Source organism: Hemicordylus capensis, chromosome 8, assembly GCF_027244095.1.
Source record: "Hemicordylus capensis ecotype Gifberg chromosome 8, rHemCap1.1.pri, whole genome shotgun sequence".
NCBI lineage: Eukaryota > Metazoa > Chordata > Lepidosauria > Squamata > Cordylidae > Hemicordylus > Hemicordylus capensis.
In genome coordinates this window covers 17,724,297-17,739,414 of record NC_069664.1, presented here as the reverse complement: position 1 = coordinate 17,739,414, position 15,118 = coordinate 17,724,297, and the positions used below count along the sequence as shown (strand labels likewise).

At 45.1% G+C, this 15,118-nt stretch overlaps 1 protein-coding gene across 27 annotated transcripts in view; it reads right to left on the bottom strand.

The window, feature by feature from the left end:
• The window catches only part of CAMK2B (calcium/calmodulin dependent protein kinase II beta), a 214,985-nt gene that overhangs the window by 69,428 nt on the left and 130,439 nt on the right, over positions 1-15,118 (bottom strand). For 21 of the 27 annotated variants that reach the window (XM_053269265.1, XM_053269271.1, XM_053269275.1 and 18 more), the window contains exon 6: positions 399-471. The exons of the other annotated variants lie outside the window; for them this stretch is intronic. In XM_053269265.1, the coding sequence (XP_053125240.1) occupies positions 399-471 (73 nt within the window). The remainder of the gene's footprint in view (positions 1-398; positions 472-15,118) is intronic. 27 annotated transcript variants of the gene reach the window in all.

Below are 15,118 nucleotides of genomic sequence, written 5' to 3'. Positions count from 1 at the left end.
TTTCAGTTTGGGGGGGTTGACTCCCAGTCAGGGACCGGCACTCAAGCCTTCGGGGACCGGCAGCGGTCCAGGGACCGGTGGTTGAGAAACACTGCTCCAGGATATGGATCCCAGCTGGTCAACAAAGCCAGAAGGAGGATCACAGCAAAAACAACATCACAGACATAGGCGGCTATCATTAAGCTGATTTCTGATTGGGCTGTCAAAATAATGTCCCGATCCAAGATCAAGAAACACCATTAGCCTGTTTAGCAGAAGGCCCTATAACAAGATTTTCAGGAAATTTGGTCTGATCAACTCATAACTGATCCACTTCTTTGAAGATGAAAAGAAAAGAAAAAACCATGCAAAGATACAAAGACGGACAGACGGACAGAGCAGTGGGCAAGAAAACTCACCTTGAGGTCTCTGTGGACGACCCCCATTTGGTGGCAATGGAGAACAGCCTCCAGGATCTGCTGGATGCAATGACTGCATGCAAACACCAGGGGGCGTGTTAGTTCACGGTGAGTGGTAACAACCACACAGGCTGGTGGGGGGGGGGGAATAATGGGGGGAAATAAGGAAAGGGAAGTGGAAAAGGAGAAGGAGGGAAAGGAAAAGGAAAACAAGGAAAAGGAGAATGGAAAATAAAGGAATCGGACTCCCTACAGCCACAAGGTTCTAACTGCAAATGCTGAAGTCCCAAATTATAGACACAAACTCTAGGAAAAGGAGAAGGGGGCTGAAGAAGGCGGGGAGTTCCCTCCCACAGGAGAGGAAATGTGAGGTCTACAGCCCGACTGACGTTCTGGGAATCAGGAGGCAAACTGCAAAGCAGATGGAGGTGGGCACCACTGGTGTGGATGCTGCCCTAAAGCAAGGCAAAAGCACGGAATCACTGGGGAGCGTTACAGGAGGACGCTCATCTCTTTCCCCTCCGCCCATCACTGTCCTCTGCCCTGTTCTAGGGCTACAGACCCAAGCGGGCATCAGATCTAATTATGCTCAAATAGGATTTAAGCATAAAACCCATAAATCGGGTTTTCAAGCAGCATGACTGTGTTTGCTTGTTATCTTTATTATAGCCTTCTTTCCCCTTTGCCTCAAGAATGCAAAACCCACGGGCAATTTTTATTCTGCACATATTTAACGGTATTAACATGCAGTAGCTGTCCCCCCCCCCCCAATCTGAGGAGGTAGTCAAATAATATCCAACTACAACAGGTGCTTTGATCATGCCTGCCCCCTTCAGCCATATTCCCACAAAGGAAGCCGCTTAAGCCCAGCTCAACAATGCCAACTTTAACATTAAAATTCAAAATATGCATCAATACCAGACCCCCAAAAAAGCAAATAGGAAGGATTCAGAGGATCTTGGTTTGGGTGTGCATGGGCTGTTTGGCGAGGTTCGGTCCAAATTCAGACCAAACCACGGGTACAACCAATCAGCTGGGCCACCTGGTTCGATGAACCAGCTTGAACCAGTTCAAAGCGGTTCGCAATCGAGCCGCTCGAACCGGTCCAGTTCACAGCAGTCTGGTTCGCCATCGAACTGGTTCTGCACATCCTTCATCTTGCTGACTTGAAACCATCTTGTTGCCTTTATTCCCCTATTACATTACACAGCTTGACAGGATTCAGAAATCTCTTGATGTGTCACACTGAATTGTAAGATATAATGCCACATACTAGTTTTGGGTCATTCTGGAACATGGGGGGAAATGTGTTAAATGTGTGGGCTTGTCTTTCACAAATGCGAATGCTAAGGAAGCACAGCTAGACCTAACAACCATTGAGTGCTGGCTAAAATCCATCCCTTTCCCTAACCATCCATGCATCTCGCATTTCCAGACTGGATGGCTTCAGTCATTGAAGCCGATTTCCTTTTTGAATAATACTGTTTGCCCAGCTGAGGGAGACAGTCAACCTTACATAGGTAGTTGCCTTATACCAAATCAGACCATTGGTTCATCTCGCTCAGTATTGTCTATACCAGGGATTCTTAACCGTTGGGTCTCCAGATGTTATTGGACTTCAACTCACATAATCCCCTGCCCCAGTGGCCTTCGGTTGGAGATTATGGGAGTTGAAGTCCAATAACATCTGGGGACCCAGCATTGAGAATCCCTGGTCTGTACTGCCTCGTAGCAGCTCTTCAGCGTTTCAGGCAGGGGTCTTTCCCAGCCCTACCTGGAGATGCCAAGGATTGAACCTGGGACCTTCTGCATGCAAAGCAGGTGCTCCTCCACTGAGTTACACTCCTCCAGCTATTCCACCATCACCACCAGAACCCAAAGCAGCCATTTAAGCACCACCAGTAGCACCTTCTGTTCACATGCATACTGCCTGAAGCTCCACGTGTATTACTCTAGCATTCAGCTAATTCTTGAGAAATCTACGGCTGCTGCCACATTCAGTTCTGGCTTCTAGAAGCCCTTGGCGGCAGCCTCTTGCCTCTTTCCAAAAATGCTCTGTCTCCCCAGCAGCTTGGTGGGGGGGAGAGAAAGCAAAGCAATCACCACCAGGATGAGCAAGTACCCTGGAGGGTGGAGTGGGCACGGAGTGTTAGAGACTACTGCTGAAGTTCCTAAAAGCTGAATTTTGCCTCAATGATGCAAAATTAAATATAAATAAAGACATAAACAATGATGCAAAATCCATGGGCAATTCCTAATCTGCATATATTTAACTGTATTGACATGGCAGCATTGCATCCCTGGTTGTAGCCAGTGTAGCAAGTTGGTGAAGTCCGAAGCACGCCAAATATTTGCCTGCTGTTGCCTCCAGGAGAAGAGAGACTTTCCTTGGAAGCTGCTACAGGCAGAGAAGGAGCACCATATACAAAACCCCTCAAGAGCCCTATTCAGGCATCGTGGCATAGGAGTGTACAGATATCTATACACTCGCACCTACGTTGGTGTGAATGACCCTACCTGTGTTCATTTTAAAACCGAATCTGCATACAGGCCCCTTAAATGCATGGTACAGCCTTCCAATCGCAGAAATAATCTGCCCATGGTTACAGAATGTATTCCCGCATGTTCAGTGTGGGGGTGAGTGCATCAGTGCCAGGATGGGGCTTCGGGTCCACTCTTGGGATACTGTATGCGTGTGCTGTGTCCCCCTTTTTTAAACGTCTGAAGAGGGCTGAAGGAACCAATAAAGGTTGGGCTTAGCAGAGCCCTAGCAGAGGGTAAGAACCTCACAGCATCATGAACAGGCTGACTATGACCATCTAGAATACTGATGCACTAGGAAAATTGCAGAAAACACAACAAAAGAAGATCGAGAATTTCAATTCTAGGCACTAAAATCTTAATCTAGTGCCTCATTTGCTGCTCCAACAGTTTCTATAAGCACACCATTATCACTGTGGGAACTGCTTTTCCATGGGTTCGTTACACAGTGGCAATATAATGTTTAAGGCCTTCAACCACATAAGCAGGGTAAACCATGCATGTGCTTAACATGGAAACAACACTTGGCTAAGACAGGGACGGGGAAGGCAGAAGATTGTGTGAAGCATCTATGCGACTGACCCCAGGCCCACGTGATTGTGAGCCTTTAAACATTACATTAGTGCAATATATGACAAACACATGGAAAAACACTTCTGACTACACTAATGTAATAGTTAAAGGTCAACCAACCACATCTCTATTCTTATCCGCAGACAACACTCCATAACTTTGAAACGTCTTCTTAAGTTATTGCCACTCCATAGAAAGTTTGGAAACCACCATCCAACCTCTAACGTTAAAATGAAATGAAATCCCTATCACCATAAGCTTGTGTGCCGTATCGTTCACAGGCATACATACCTTGTATGTCATGATCGTAGCTAAAGAGTTTCTAAGGATTATGGACCGTAGCTAAGTAGCTAAGGATCGTACCTAAGGAGTCATGGATCATAGCCAAGGAGTCTCTTGTGTATTTTCTAATCAACGAAGCTGAAAGAAACTCTTTTGGCATCTATCCCACTCAAATCACATACTGGTGGGTCAGGATTCATCTTGCCCTGACCTAGGGTGTCTTACAGCAACAGTGCCATCACTATTTCTTTTTCTTTCACCCCTCTAGGTTAAAAATGAAAACCATTTCCACAAGATATTGCCTGAGTATACAGGGCTCACAATAGCCTTGATCTCTGAAGAAGCTTATTGTCAACATTTTCCACATTTTATTGCAACATTCTCCTAATCAAAGGGAGAGGATCTCTGCTCTTCCACAATGCTACAACTTTCAATATGGCTGCTGTGAGAAGAAATATCAGCATCCACCTTTTCAGAGGGTTAATATCTTTAAGTGGGTTCAGCAGAACAGAGTTGGTTGGAGTAAGATTGCTTACACACTTTTTTAACAGGATCCACTACTGGAGATAAAAACTAGCATTTTAGAGCAACTTGGCAAACAGTTTTTTTAAAAATGAACCAACTTCATCACATCCCTCACCCATATTAGAATATTGCCTAGAAATGTAGTAGGATTTGCTTGATGACCAGTGCCAGCAAGTGTACACTTTGAAGGAGAGCTCCCCAATGTTGAGAGAAATAAATGTACAGATGTGGAGAAGCAGAAATGAACACTGGCCACGTAACTGGCTCATATGAATTCCCAGTCTCTTTCTTGTATAGGAAGGGCTTTTGCCCCAACTATACAAGCCCCAAAGTATATAATACAAGAGATGGTTCTCTTACATCTGGCTCTTTGTCTATTAATTTGCGATTCATCATAAGTGTTCTTACTAGATGCATATTCTCCAGCATGAATAGCTTGAAGCTCTGGAATCAGGAGTCCGTTTGTTGTGATCTCATCCCATCTGTGGACTCCAGCCAATAATTTAAATGGCAGAAGTACAAGACCAGGAGAAAATACTTCTGTCCTTTGTAGCTGGATATAGGTGGCCACCCAACAAAGTCATCAGAGGGTTTGCTCCTCATGCTGACATTGAGAGAGGCTAAATTGTTGTGTATGTCACCTTAAGTGGCGCAGTGGTTAAATGCTTGACTAACAAGCAGAAGGTTGGTGGTCTGAATCCCCACTGGTACTATATTGGGCAGCAGCAATATAGGAAGATGCTGAAAGGTATCATCTCATACTGCGTGGGAGGAGGCAATGGTAAACCCCTCCTGTATCCTACCAAAAGAAAACCACAGGGCTCTGTGGGCGCCAGGAGTCAAAATTGATGGCACACTCTTATGCTGAAAGGGTTGATTGTAATAATGGTTTTGTCAGAACAGATTGCAATAATTGTAATTTTGTCATTGCGCACTGACATAGTGTGCAATGTCTTGTCAAATGCTGTGCACCACGTCGGGGCTGCTGCAGACTTGTAAGGCAGCCCCAACGCTGCACAGAATGAATGGCTGTGCAACGGTGGCAACACTGATTCTGCAACTGCTCATTCTCTGGGGCTTCCCTACAAGTCCGCAGCAGCCCCGGCGCCGTGCACAGTGTCAATGAGGCACTGCGGATCATGTCAGCCACTATCTGTTGCCTCCAGACCAAGTCTTCTGGAGTATCTCTTGGAGCATACCACTGCTCCATCAGCATCCAGTTATTCAACCTATTCGACCCCAAGTCTAATTCCCAGTTGTTCCCAAGGATGGCCTTTCTAGGAGTTTGTCTCAGGCACGGATCCAGATGATATCCTTACTTTTTTTATAGAATCATATAAAGTCATTCAGGAGTTTTTGCCAATTGACAATTATTTTCAGAGTATGTAAATAGGCTATTGTCTAAAAACAGAACAAGAGCTTAGGAAGAATTAGCATCTTAACAATGTTGACTCTTGCCAGCCAGAACTGAGTTTATGACAATTTAGAAGACGGTTTTTAATAGATTCTACCAACAACTTGATTATTTTAAGATGATTTAAATTAGGTGTTATACATATTCCTAAGTGTTTTAAATTTCCTGTGATTCATTTATTTCAGAAGGGGAACTGAATATAACTCCCAAGTGAGACTGACCAGATTAATAGGTATAATTTCAAATACAGTATATACCACAATCCTATTAATATTTACTCAGGAGTAAGGCCCACTGGTTTCAATGGCACTTACTGTGGAGTAAGTATGCATAGGATTGCAACCTTGTGTTCAGTGCAAAATTTTAAATTCCCTTTTTTAGAACAATGCTAGCTATATCTTCATTAGCTGGTTCATATGAAGTATATTAAGGTAATGTAGATCTCTTTTGCTATTTCAACAGATTTAGTCAGACCAGAACGCTTGAGACTTGAATGTTTGGGTGGTGGACACCTTTCCCCAAAAACAATAGTTGACATCCTGACTAAAATGTACTTGAAGAAGGCCCACTGAAATTAAAAGGACAAGTTCGGCACTTGTCCTTTTAATTTCAATGGGTCTTCCTCAAGTAAATTTAGTCAAGGTGTCAGCCAATGAATATAACAGTATCTCATACTATTTCCACTAGCATCCACAAGTAAGATTGTCTGGTACATAGACCATGATTTCCATTTCCATTGCATATTCATCTTAAGAACAGGACTTTACTGCCAATTGGTCCTTTCTTTCAAGGGGGAGTGTTGCAAGCGACGTCGTAATTTAGCTCCTGTACAGTTTCTGCCTGCAATACTTGCATGGCCAGTGGAAAGCAGTTACAAGGAAGTCAGTGTGGGTGCAACTGCCATTTACTGGTGAGAAGAACATACAGTCGTTTTCCTGCAGATGAATTTTCTTCCACAAGTCTAGTAAGTTACATTGTTGGAGAAGCCTTTTTAAAGGTGTCTCTTTTTTGGCTAGTTAGGGAGGAGGGTCTTGCATGGAATTTGTCCATAGCTGGATCAATTATTTATAGTCCTATACAGTCATCTCGCGCTAACTGTGGTTTTCCAAACTGCGGTTTTGAGTAACCACGACTGGGAAATTGTGACCCATCTCGCCAGCTGCAACTCGAGTACCTGCAGTTGAGATATTTTAGTGGGAAAATATCTCGAAATAATGAGAAAATAACGGGGGTGGTGGTTCTGTAATTTTGCGGGGCTCAGAGATTCAATCCACTCATTCCTATTGCTAGCCTTGAGGACTCCACGTGATTTAGAGTGCCTTCGAGCGATTTGGGGGGGGGTGTCAAAAAATTTCCAGAGGTTCAATCTGCTCACTCCTCTTGATGACTCTGGGTGATTTTAAGGGTTGGGCTTTTTTCTTCTTCTTTTAACCACTTTTCTAGTATTTTTTCTTTATTTTTAGGTATTTTCACAATCGGAATTCCCTTAACCTCATTTCCCATAGTTTTTAATGCTTTGCCAAACGTGAATCTGCCAATCACCGGGTTTTCCAGGAATGGAACCCCTGTGTTTCCTGGCAAAGGATGACTGTAATTTAAATCTCTTCCAATTAGAGGACCAACCTACAATTAGATGGCCATCAGCCTCAATTAGAGGACCAACCTCCAATTAGATGGCCACCAGCCTGGATGGCTTTAAAAGGGGCTTAGACAAATTCATGGCGGACAAGTCTATCAATGGCTTGGCTACTAGTTTGGTGGCCGTGGGCCACTTCCCGCCTCAGAGGCACCATGCCTCTCAATACCAGTAGCAGGGGAGCAACAGTGGTAGAGAGGGCATGCCCTCACCTCTTGCCTGTGGGCTCCCCAGAGGCAGCTGGTGGGAACACTCCTCCCACAAGGGACACTGTGTGAAACAGGATGCTGGACTACATAGGCCTTGGGCCTGATCCAGCAGGGCTGTTCTTATGTTCTTATGATCCCACATCCTGTAACCAAGCCTAAGTTTGTAACTGAAATAAATCCATATTCTTTCTCTGCCTCCATTTCTCTTCCCTTCCCCTATAATGAATTGTAGATTTTAAGCCCCACATGCCCAAGAATATAATGATAAACAACACTAGGTATTTGCCACAGCCTACTTTGCATCTTTAGGTGTAAATGGATAGTATCTTATGAGTCCAGCTAAAAATGCAGGAAGCCTTATTCAGGGTAATCTGTTTGCGATTTGATTCTCTGCTAACGTGATTACTCTGTTCCATTCTGTGCATCACTGATGTAAAGAAAGGAAAGAATGTGCCGTTGAGCCAGTGTCGATTCCTGGTGACCACAGAGCCATGTGGTTTTCTTAGTAGAATACAGGAGAGGTTTACTATTGCCTTCTCCTGCACAGTATGAGATGATGCCTTTCAGCATCTTCCTATATAGCTGCTGCCCGATATAGGAGTTTCCCATATTCTGGGAAACACACCAGCGGAGATTCGAACCAACAGCCTCCTGCTCTCTAGGCAGGTTGCTTTCCCGCTGCGCCATTAGGTGCCTATCACTGATGTACTGAAAGTGATTATCCCCAAGATGTGAATGAACAAGCTGATCTCAGCAGAGAGCCCTTGAATCCTGAATATGCAGAGTTCCAGCCTGTTGACCTTCAATACAGTACAAGGCTCATCTGTTTTCACAGAACTTTGTCGTGGGAAAAGAACAATCATCTGAGAGACAAAGAAGATCACTTGGGGAAGAAAATGAAAAATGCTGCTCCTACTCCTCACAGCTTCCATTGTGCATCGAGATACGTGTACCTAGATCTCTCTCCACTACAATGCACACAGCTTTCAACTTTGGGGCATTCTTTAAAAGATATGAATCCTGGAACAATCTTTACCTACCCTAAGGAGGGAATATTCTTGTCAAGGCTGAATATATTATAAATCTGAATTCTACTTGCTTTGCTGCTACAAACAAAAGAGAAAGAGGTTTCTGTTTCCTGTACTGATTAGTGAACAGCAAGCAGGGCCGGTGCTACCATTAAGCCAACGAGGCAGCCGCCTAGGGCGCAGACCTCAGAGGGGCACAGAGTGTAGAGTGTCAATGTGTTAAGAGTGTGAGAAACCAGAATAATGAGTAGAAATATGAGGGGGGGGAAACAGTTCATTGTTTTCAACACTAACAATATTGTTAAACTTAATTTATAAATTATAAAGAAAAAAAATCTACTGAAGATGTACCTAAGGCCTGCAAGAATTTGGAAAAATCATTGATGTATAATGGAAACAAATATACTGATGCTGAAGCTCTGTGTTGCGAAAATCTATGTTATAGCAATAGCTCGAAGACTTCCAAAGTCTATGCCGCCACAAGGAGTACTTCTCTTCGGCCTAAAACAAAAACTCCTGGATAATGTGCCTAATGTTTCTGTTGCTCTAAGGATCCTTCTCACACTTCCAGTATCAGTGGCAAGTGGTGAACATAGTTTCTCAAAGCTCAAACTTATAAAAACTTACATACGCTCAACAAAGTCGCAAAAGAGACTAGTTGGCTTGGCAGCTATATCAATTGAACATGAACAGGCATCAGCACTTGATCCAACTGAACTGGTGAGAAAATTTGCAAAGGAAAAGGCACACAGAGTGAGATTTTGATGCGGTGTTGAGGGCTGTGTTGCCCTTGGCGGAGGTATGCGATCTAACGAGTGCCCTTCTAGTTCAAAATGATTTATTTGCCAAAATATTTTCTTTTGTATTTGAGAAAGATAATCAAAAAATGATGTATTACCTATTCTTGCAATTTAAAATAAATTTAGCAGTTTCAGGTTTTGTGCTTTTCATTTCTCCATCCCCTAGTACTGCCTGCACAGACTGGTAGTGGCGTTTCCAAGGTTAGAGGCAGGAGTCTCTCTCAGCCCTATCTTGGAGATGCTGCCAGGGAGGGAACCTGGAACCTAGATGCTCTTCCCAGAGCAGCCCCACCCCCTAAGGGGAAGATCTTACAGTGCACACATGTAGTCTCCCATTCAAATGCAAACCAGGGTGGACCCTGCTTAGCAAAGGGAACAATTCATGCTTGCGACCACAAGACCAGCTCTCCTCCCTCAAGATTTAACATGGATTAGAATCCTCACCTATAAGCATTCTCTGAAAAGACAGAAACGGACATCCTTTTAGCACTCTTTTACCACCCCGATTTTGAACATTAGTTAAAAACTGTTAAGGACTCATGAAGCTGCAGAGAATGCTCTTGAGCAGATATGCTGGCTGACATACAGAGCAAAAATGCACCAGTGCAGCGAGAGCAGCCTAGAGTTTCCCAACTAAATGCAGCCATTTTTGATGCCCTCCTCTTCCCAAAGAAGCCCTCTGTGCCACCCACAAATATGTTCCCAAGGGCTGTGCAACCCTCAGGGCCTTATTTTCAGGTGGCACAGGAGGGCTCCCTAAGGAAGGGGAGGGTGTTGAGAAAAATTGCCACCACTGTGCAGTTAGTGGGAAGTTCTGTTAGGCTGCTTTCTTGCATCCTTGCTCTATATGCCAGCCAGTATTGCTGAGAACCAATCAAACTAACTTCACTAATGGCACCACTTTCACCTCTTACTGATCTGGAGGAAGGCAACTTCTTGTGCTCTACTCCCTCCCTCTCTTTTCTAGGGGGACACTACATTTGTCTTTTTTTCTCCTCCATTCATTGCCCTGAATGAGAAATATGGCCCTCGGCTAAGACTCCGTTACAAACTCTCTGCAGCTGAGCCAGCCAGTCGTAGTTGCTTGTCTCTTTTCTCTGGAACGAAACTGAGGGCTCCATCCCATCTCATTAGTATTTTTAAGGTATCTTGGTGCAGCTGCTCCCGTTGTCAGGCTGTTGTCTTGGTTGCTACGTTGACGTAGGAGCTAGCCTAGAATCCAATTGGCTATGTTGACATGCTTACTCTATTGGTCTAGTGTCTTTCTCCTCCCTCCCTCCAAAAGAGCGACTAGTGATGGGAAAGGCACCAGATACTTCCTGAGCTAACGAGGTCTAAATAAGGGGGCACAGGCACACTCTCTGTGCTGAGGTTCCCATGACTGCAGAAGCCTGAATTCTCAGCAAGGAAGGCACAAGGATCATGACAGAGCAGCAGCAAGAGTAAAGGAGGAGGAGCGAGACCCTTTTCAATGAAACAGCAGAGACCTTGGAGATCTAGGGAGATCTAGGGAGACCTTGGAGATCTAGGAAGAGGGGATACAGTGCTCATGTTTTCACATACAGGATGGATTGGAGGTTTTGCTGACGCTGAGGTCACCGAACTAGTAATTGGGTTAGTTCAGGAAGCAAAGAAAGTAGCACAGACTTCAGGAGCTAATGGGATACTTTTACAGGGTATTCTAACAAGCAGAAGGTTGCTGGTTCGAATTCCCACTGCTACTATATCGAGCAGCAGCGATACAGGAAGATGAGGAAAGGCATCATCTCACACTGCGCAGGAGGAGGCAATGGTAAACCCCTCCTGTATTCTATCAAAGACAACCCCAGGGCTCTGTGGGCGCCAGGAGTCGAAATCGACTTGATGGCACACTTTGCCTTTAATGTTGTTTTCATAACAAGAGCTGCCTGGGTTACTCCAGGTAGCCCGTGTTGTCTGAAGCACTAGGACCCCTCTGGTTCTGGCTGATCCAGACCTTCAGAGCTTGACTTTGTTGCCAGGCTCTTTATTTAGTTCTACTCCGGTAGGCGATTGTGTGAATGCTCGCCCTGGGTAGCAGGGCTCCTGAAGGGCCCACTGCCATTTTAGGCAGCAGACTGGGTGGATGGAGCGACCACACAGATTGCAGCAGCTGCTATAATAAGAAAAGCTGCTCTGTTGCTCGTGAGCTGCCTTCTGGTTCCATGGAGGACCCAGTGCAGCTTTTAGCCCTCCCTCCCCACCGCCTGGTTGTGAAAATGATCTTCTTGTGTACCAAATTCCATGAATGATGCTTCCCTTTCTCTACTCTCTCAGGTAAAGGTAAACTGTGCCGTCAAGTCGATTTCAACTTCTGGTGCCCTCAGAGCCCTGTGGTTTTCTTTGGAGGGGTTTACCATTGCCATCTCCCGCACAGTATGAGGTGATGCCTTTCAGCATCTTCCTATATCGCTGCTGCCCGATATAGCACCAGCGAGGATTCGAACCGGCAACCTTCTGCTTGTTAGTCAAGCATTTTCCTGCTGCACCACTTAAGGTGACTTACTCACTTCTCTCAGAGAGGAGCTTTTTTTTTTTAACAGAAAACAACTGGAGCAGCTATTTGCCGATGCTCCCTCCAGAAGCAAATGGACAATTGATTTTTCTCCTAATAGTTCACCAAAGGGCCTGAACGGAGTCTTTGAATCTTGCTAATATCCCTGGAAGTTCACATTCTACAGACCCACCACTTTAAATTTAACTACAGCGCCTATTTTCTCAGGGTGTGTATAGGTCACCGGAGTGTACTTAATTTGCATCTAATACTGAAGCTTAGCTCCCACTTGCACTTATTTTGGGTGGCAGAGTAATGCCTACCATACTTGGGAATTGCATCTGACAATTTAGTTTGTACAAAGCAATTGGCAAACTCTGAAGATATTAGTGTTTTGGAAGAAAGATGTTGAACAACGGTTTTAAAAGTGCTTATTTCCGACATCATACAGCCAAATATAAACAGGTTTTCCAGACTATAGGGAAGCATATTTTGGAGGTAGTGTTTAAAAATGTCTTTGGCAGAGTATGCCAGCAGACACACACCCCAACCTACCAACAGGGCATTGGGCTTGCTCACAACACACACTACAAATTCCTTGTTCAACTAAAGTAAAACTAAGTCTCCCAGGCACTGGGAGTTATATAGAAAAGGGACCCTTTTTTGAAGACTTTGAAAGACCCTCACATGCAGCAAGGCCTCCCACTGTATTCTACAGCCTGCCTATATCAATCAGCCCAAGTCCAAGGCAATTTTGTGCTGAGCAGATATAAAACTGCATGCTGAGAATTGTACTGCACAATACAACTACAGCTATTTGCAGAGGCAGATCCTTCAATATCAGGTGTGGTATCCTGAAGGAAAGAAGACGCCTCTTCTTTAGCACGCTAGAGAATGGTGCGGCTATGATCCAAAATAGCCCTGTCCTTTTTCCAGGACTAGGTTGGCAGTCACCTGTGCATTGTGAATAGGATGCCAAATTTAGTGTACCAGAACAATTCTGGCCTTCATCCCAGCACATGGGATAATCTTTCGATGGGTGGGCGACTCTAGTGATTTCAGGAAGTTACCATTAGACCTTTCTTTAGTTTTTACCAAAACATTATTTCTAGATTAGGTTCGTCAAATGACTGCTTGGCAATATGAAGACGGGAGAACTTGTTTACCAGACAGCAACCCTCTCAAGACCGCCGAGGACACACGTTTTCACTTTTTCATTGAAAGGGTCCTTGCTGCTGCTACTCCTTCCCCATGGCTGCTCCCCATCAAGATTATTGGGCCATCACTGGTGAGATCTCATGCTTCTGCAGTTGTAAAAACTTCAGCACAGAGGGTGTACCTGTGCCCCCTTACTTAGACCCATTTCCTTTCCTAGCTGGTGCCTCTACCATCACCAACAGAGCGAGCATGTCAAAATAGCCGGTTCTTGAAATGAAGGTAAAAAGAGGAACAACAATTATTGCTTTTGTCTTAGAATTGATGCTGTTGTGAGTTGAACTACACAACTATAAAATATAGCCAGCCAAAAGATCCAAGGGTTCCCTCAGTGACCACATGCCACAGCTGTAGCCGTATGATTCTTATTCTTAAAATTTATACACTGCTTTTCAGCAGAAAAGAAAAGAAAAAGTTCTCAAATAGGTTTATTTAACAAAAGGAATGAGAAAATGCTTCCCTGTTCTCAAGGAGACCACAGTCTAAAAAGAAGCAGAATGAAGATAACAGCAACAGCCATTGGGAGAGGTAGTCTGCTGCTTTAATAGGGACAGTTGCTCACCACCTGCTAAAAATAAAACAGCCACCACTTTAAACAATGCCCCTTTGGCCAGGTAGCAGGGATTAGTATTATGATCTATATAATTAATTCTCCAAGACGGGATGCGTGGGGACGTGGCAGAAAGGAGGTGATTGGCTGACAGAGAGCGTGCAAAAGTTCCAGCATTGAAACGGAGAGAAATAATGGCAGCAGTGAGAAGAGGTGGGCGGACAGTGGGCGGGTGAAGCCCCGCTGGCTGGGAGGAGGAGGCAGCGGTGTCGGGGAGAAATAATGGTGGCAGCAAGGAGGTGGGCGGATGGCAGGTGGCCGGTGGGCGGTGGGCGACGCCCTGCTGACTGGGAGGAAGAGGCGGCAGCAGGGCAGCCTGGCCCTGGCCCACCCGGATGAGATGGCAGTGGCGGGCACAGAGGAAGCAGCGGCGGGCCAGCCTAGCCTGGCCAGTGGGAGGCAGCAGCTGGACGGCCTGGCCCGGGGGAATGGTGGCAGTGGGGAGCGGACAGTTGGCTGGCCAAAAAGTCGGGCATGCCAGTGTAGGGTGGGGTTGGATGGCGGGGCCCAACTAAAGGCGCAGATGCTCTGCGCCCGGACTCACTAGTCATTCGTATTTCTATACTGCTTTTCTGTAGTAGAAAGTCTAAGATCAGTGTCTGCTGTTCCTCCCTCTCCTTCTATATATCAGGTACTTAGTGTCAACAACGTGCCAGGAGATGTCAAGATCACAGATGTGATATAATCCATACACAGCAGTTTTACATTCTTGCTCCCAACCCAAATGTATGAATGGAGTGAAACTGGGGAAAGGGAAGCTAGTTTTATATTTAATTTAAAAAAAAACAAAACTAAAAAATAGTACAGCATTCTTAAACGAACAATCTCAAAACACTTATCAGTGTAACACATTCTTTGCCTGACTGTAGGGGCTCTCGAACTTGGCTCCCCAGATATTGTTGGACTTCAACTCGCATAATCCCCAGCAACAGTGGGAAAAGGCAGTGAGGAGTGCGGGATTGCACTCTTGTTAAAGAGAACCAAGAGGTGCTTGTTTCTCTACAGAAAACAGAATCCTAGTCCAAACCTCCAGGTAGGGTCAGCATCCATAGCTGAGGTATTAGGGAGGAAACTGAATTAAGTGAAAATAGGCTGGAAATTGTTTCAGAATGAATCTCCCACCCCAAGACTGTTCAGGGATGAACTGGGGGTAGAGAGGAGAATGGCAAAGTGGTTGCTCTGGGTCGCAAGAGTAGAGTGTCCAAAACATCCAATATTTCAGATGTGTCATCAAGCTAAACTCCCCAAAGGCAGGAAGGGGTGGAGGCAGTTGCTTCTGAGCACCGCCAGGCCAGGACAGGGCCTTCTCTGTTGCTGCCCCCAGACTTTGGACTGCTCTCCCAGTGGCCATTCACACCTCGGACTCCATCACAGT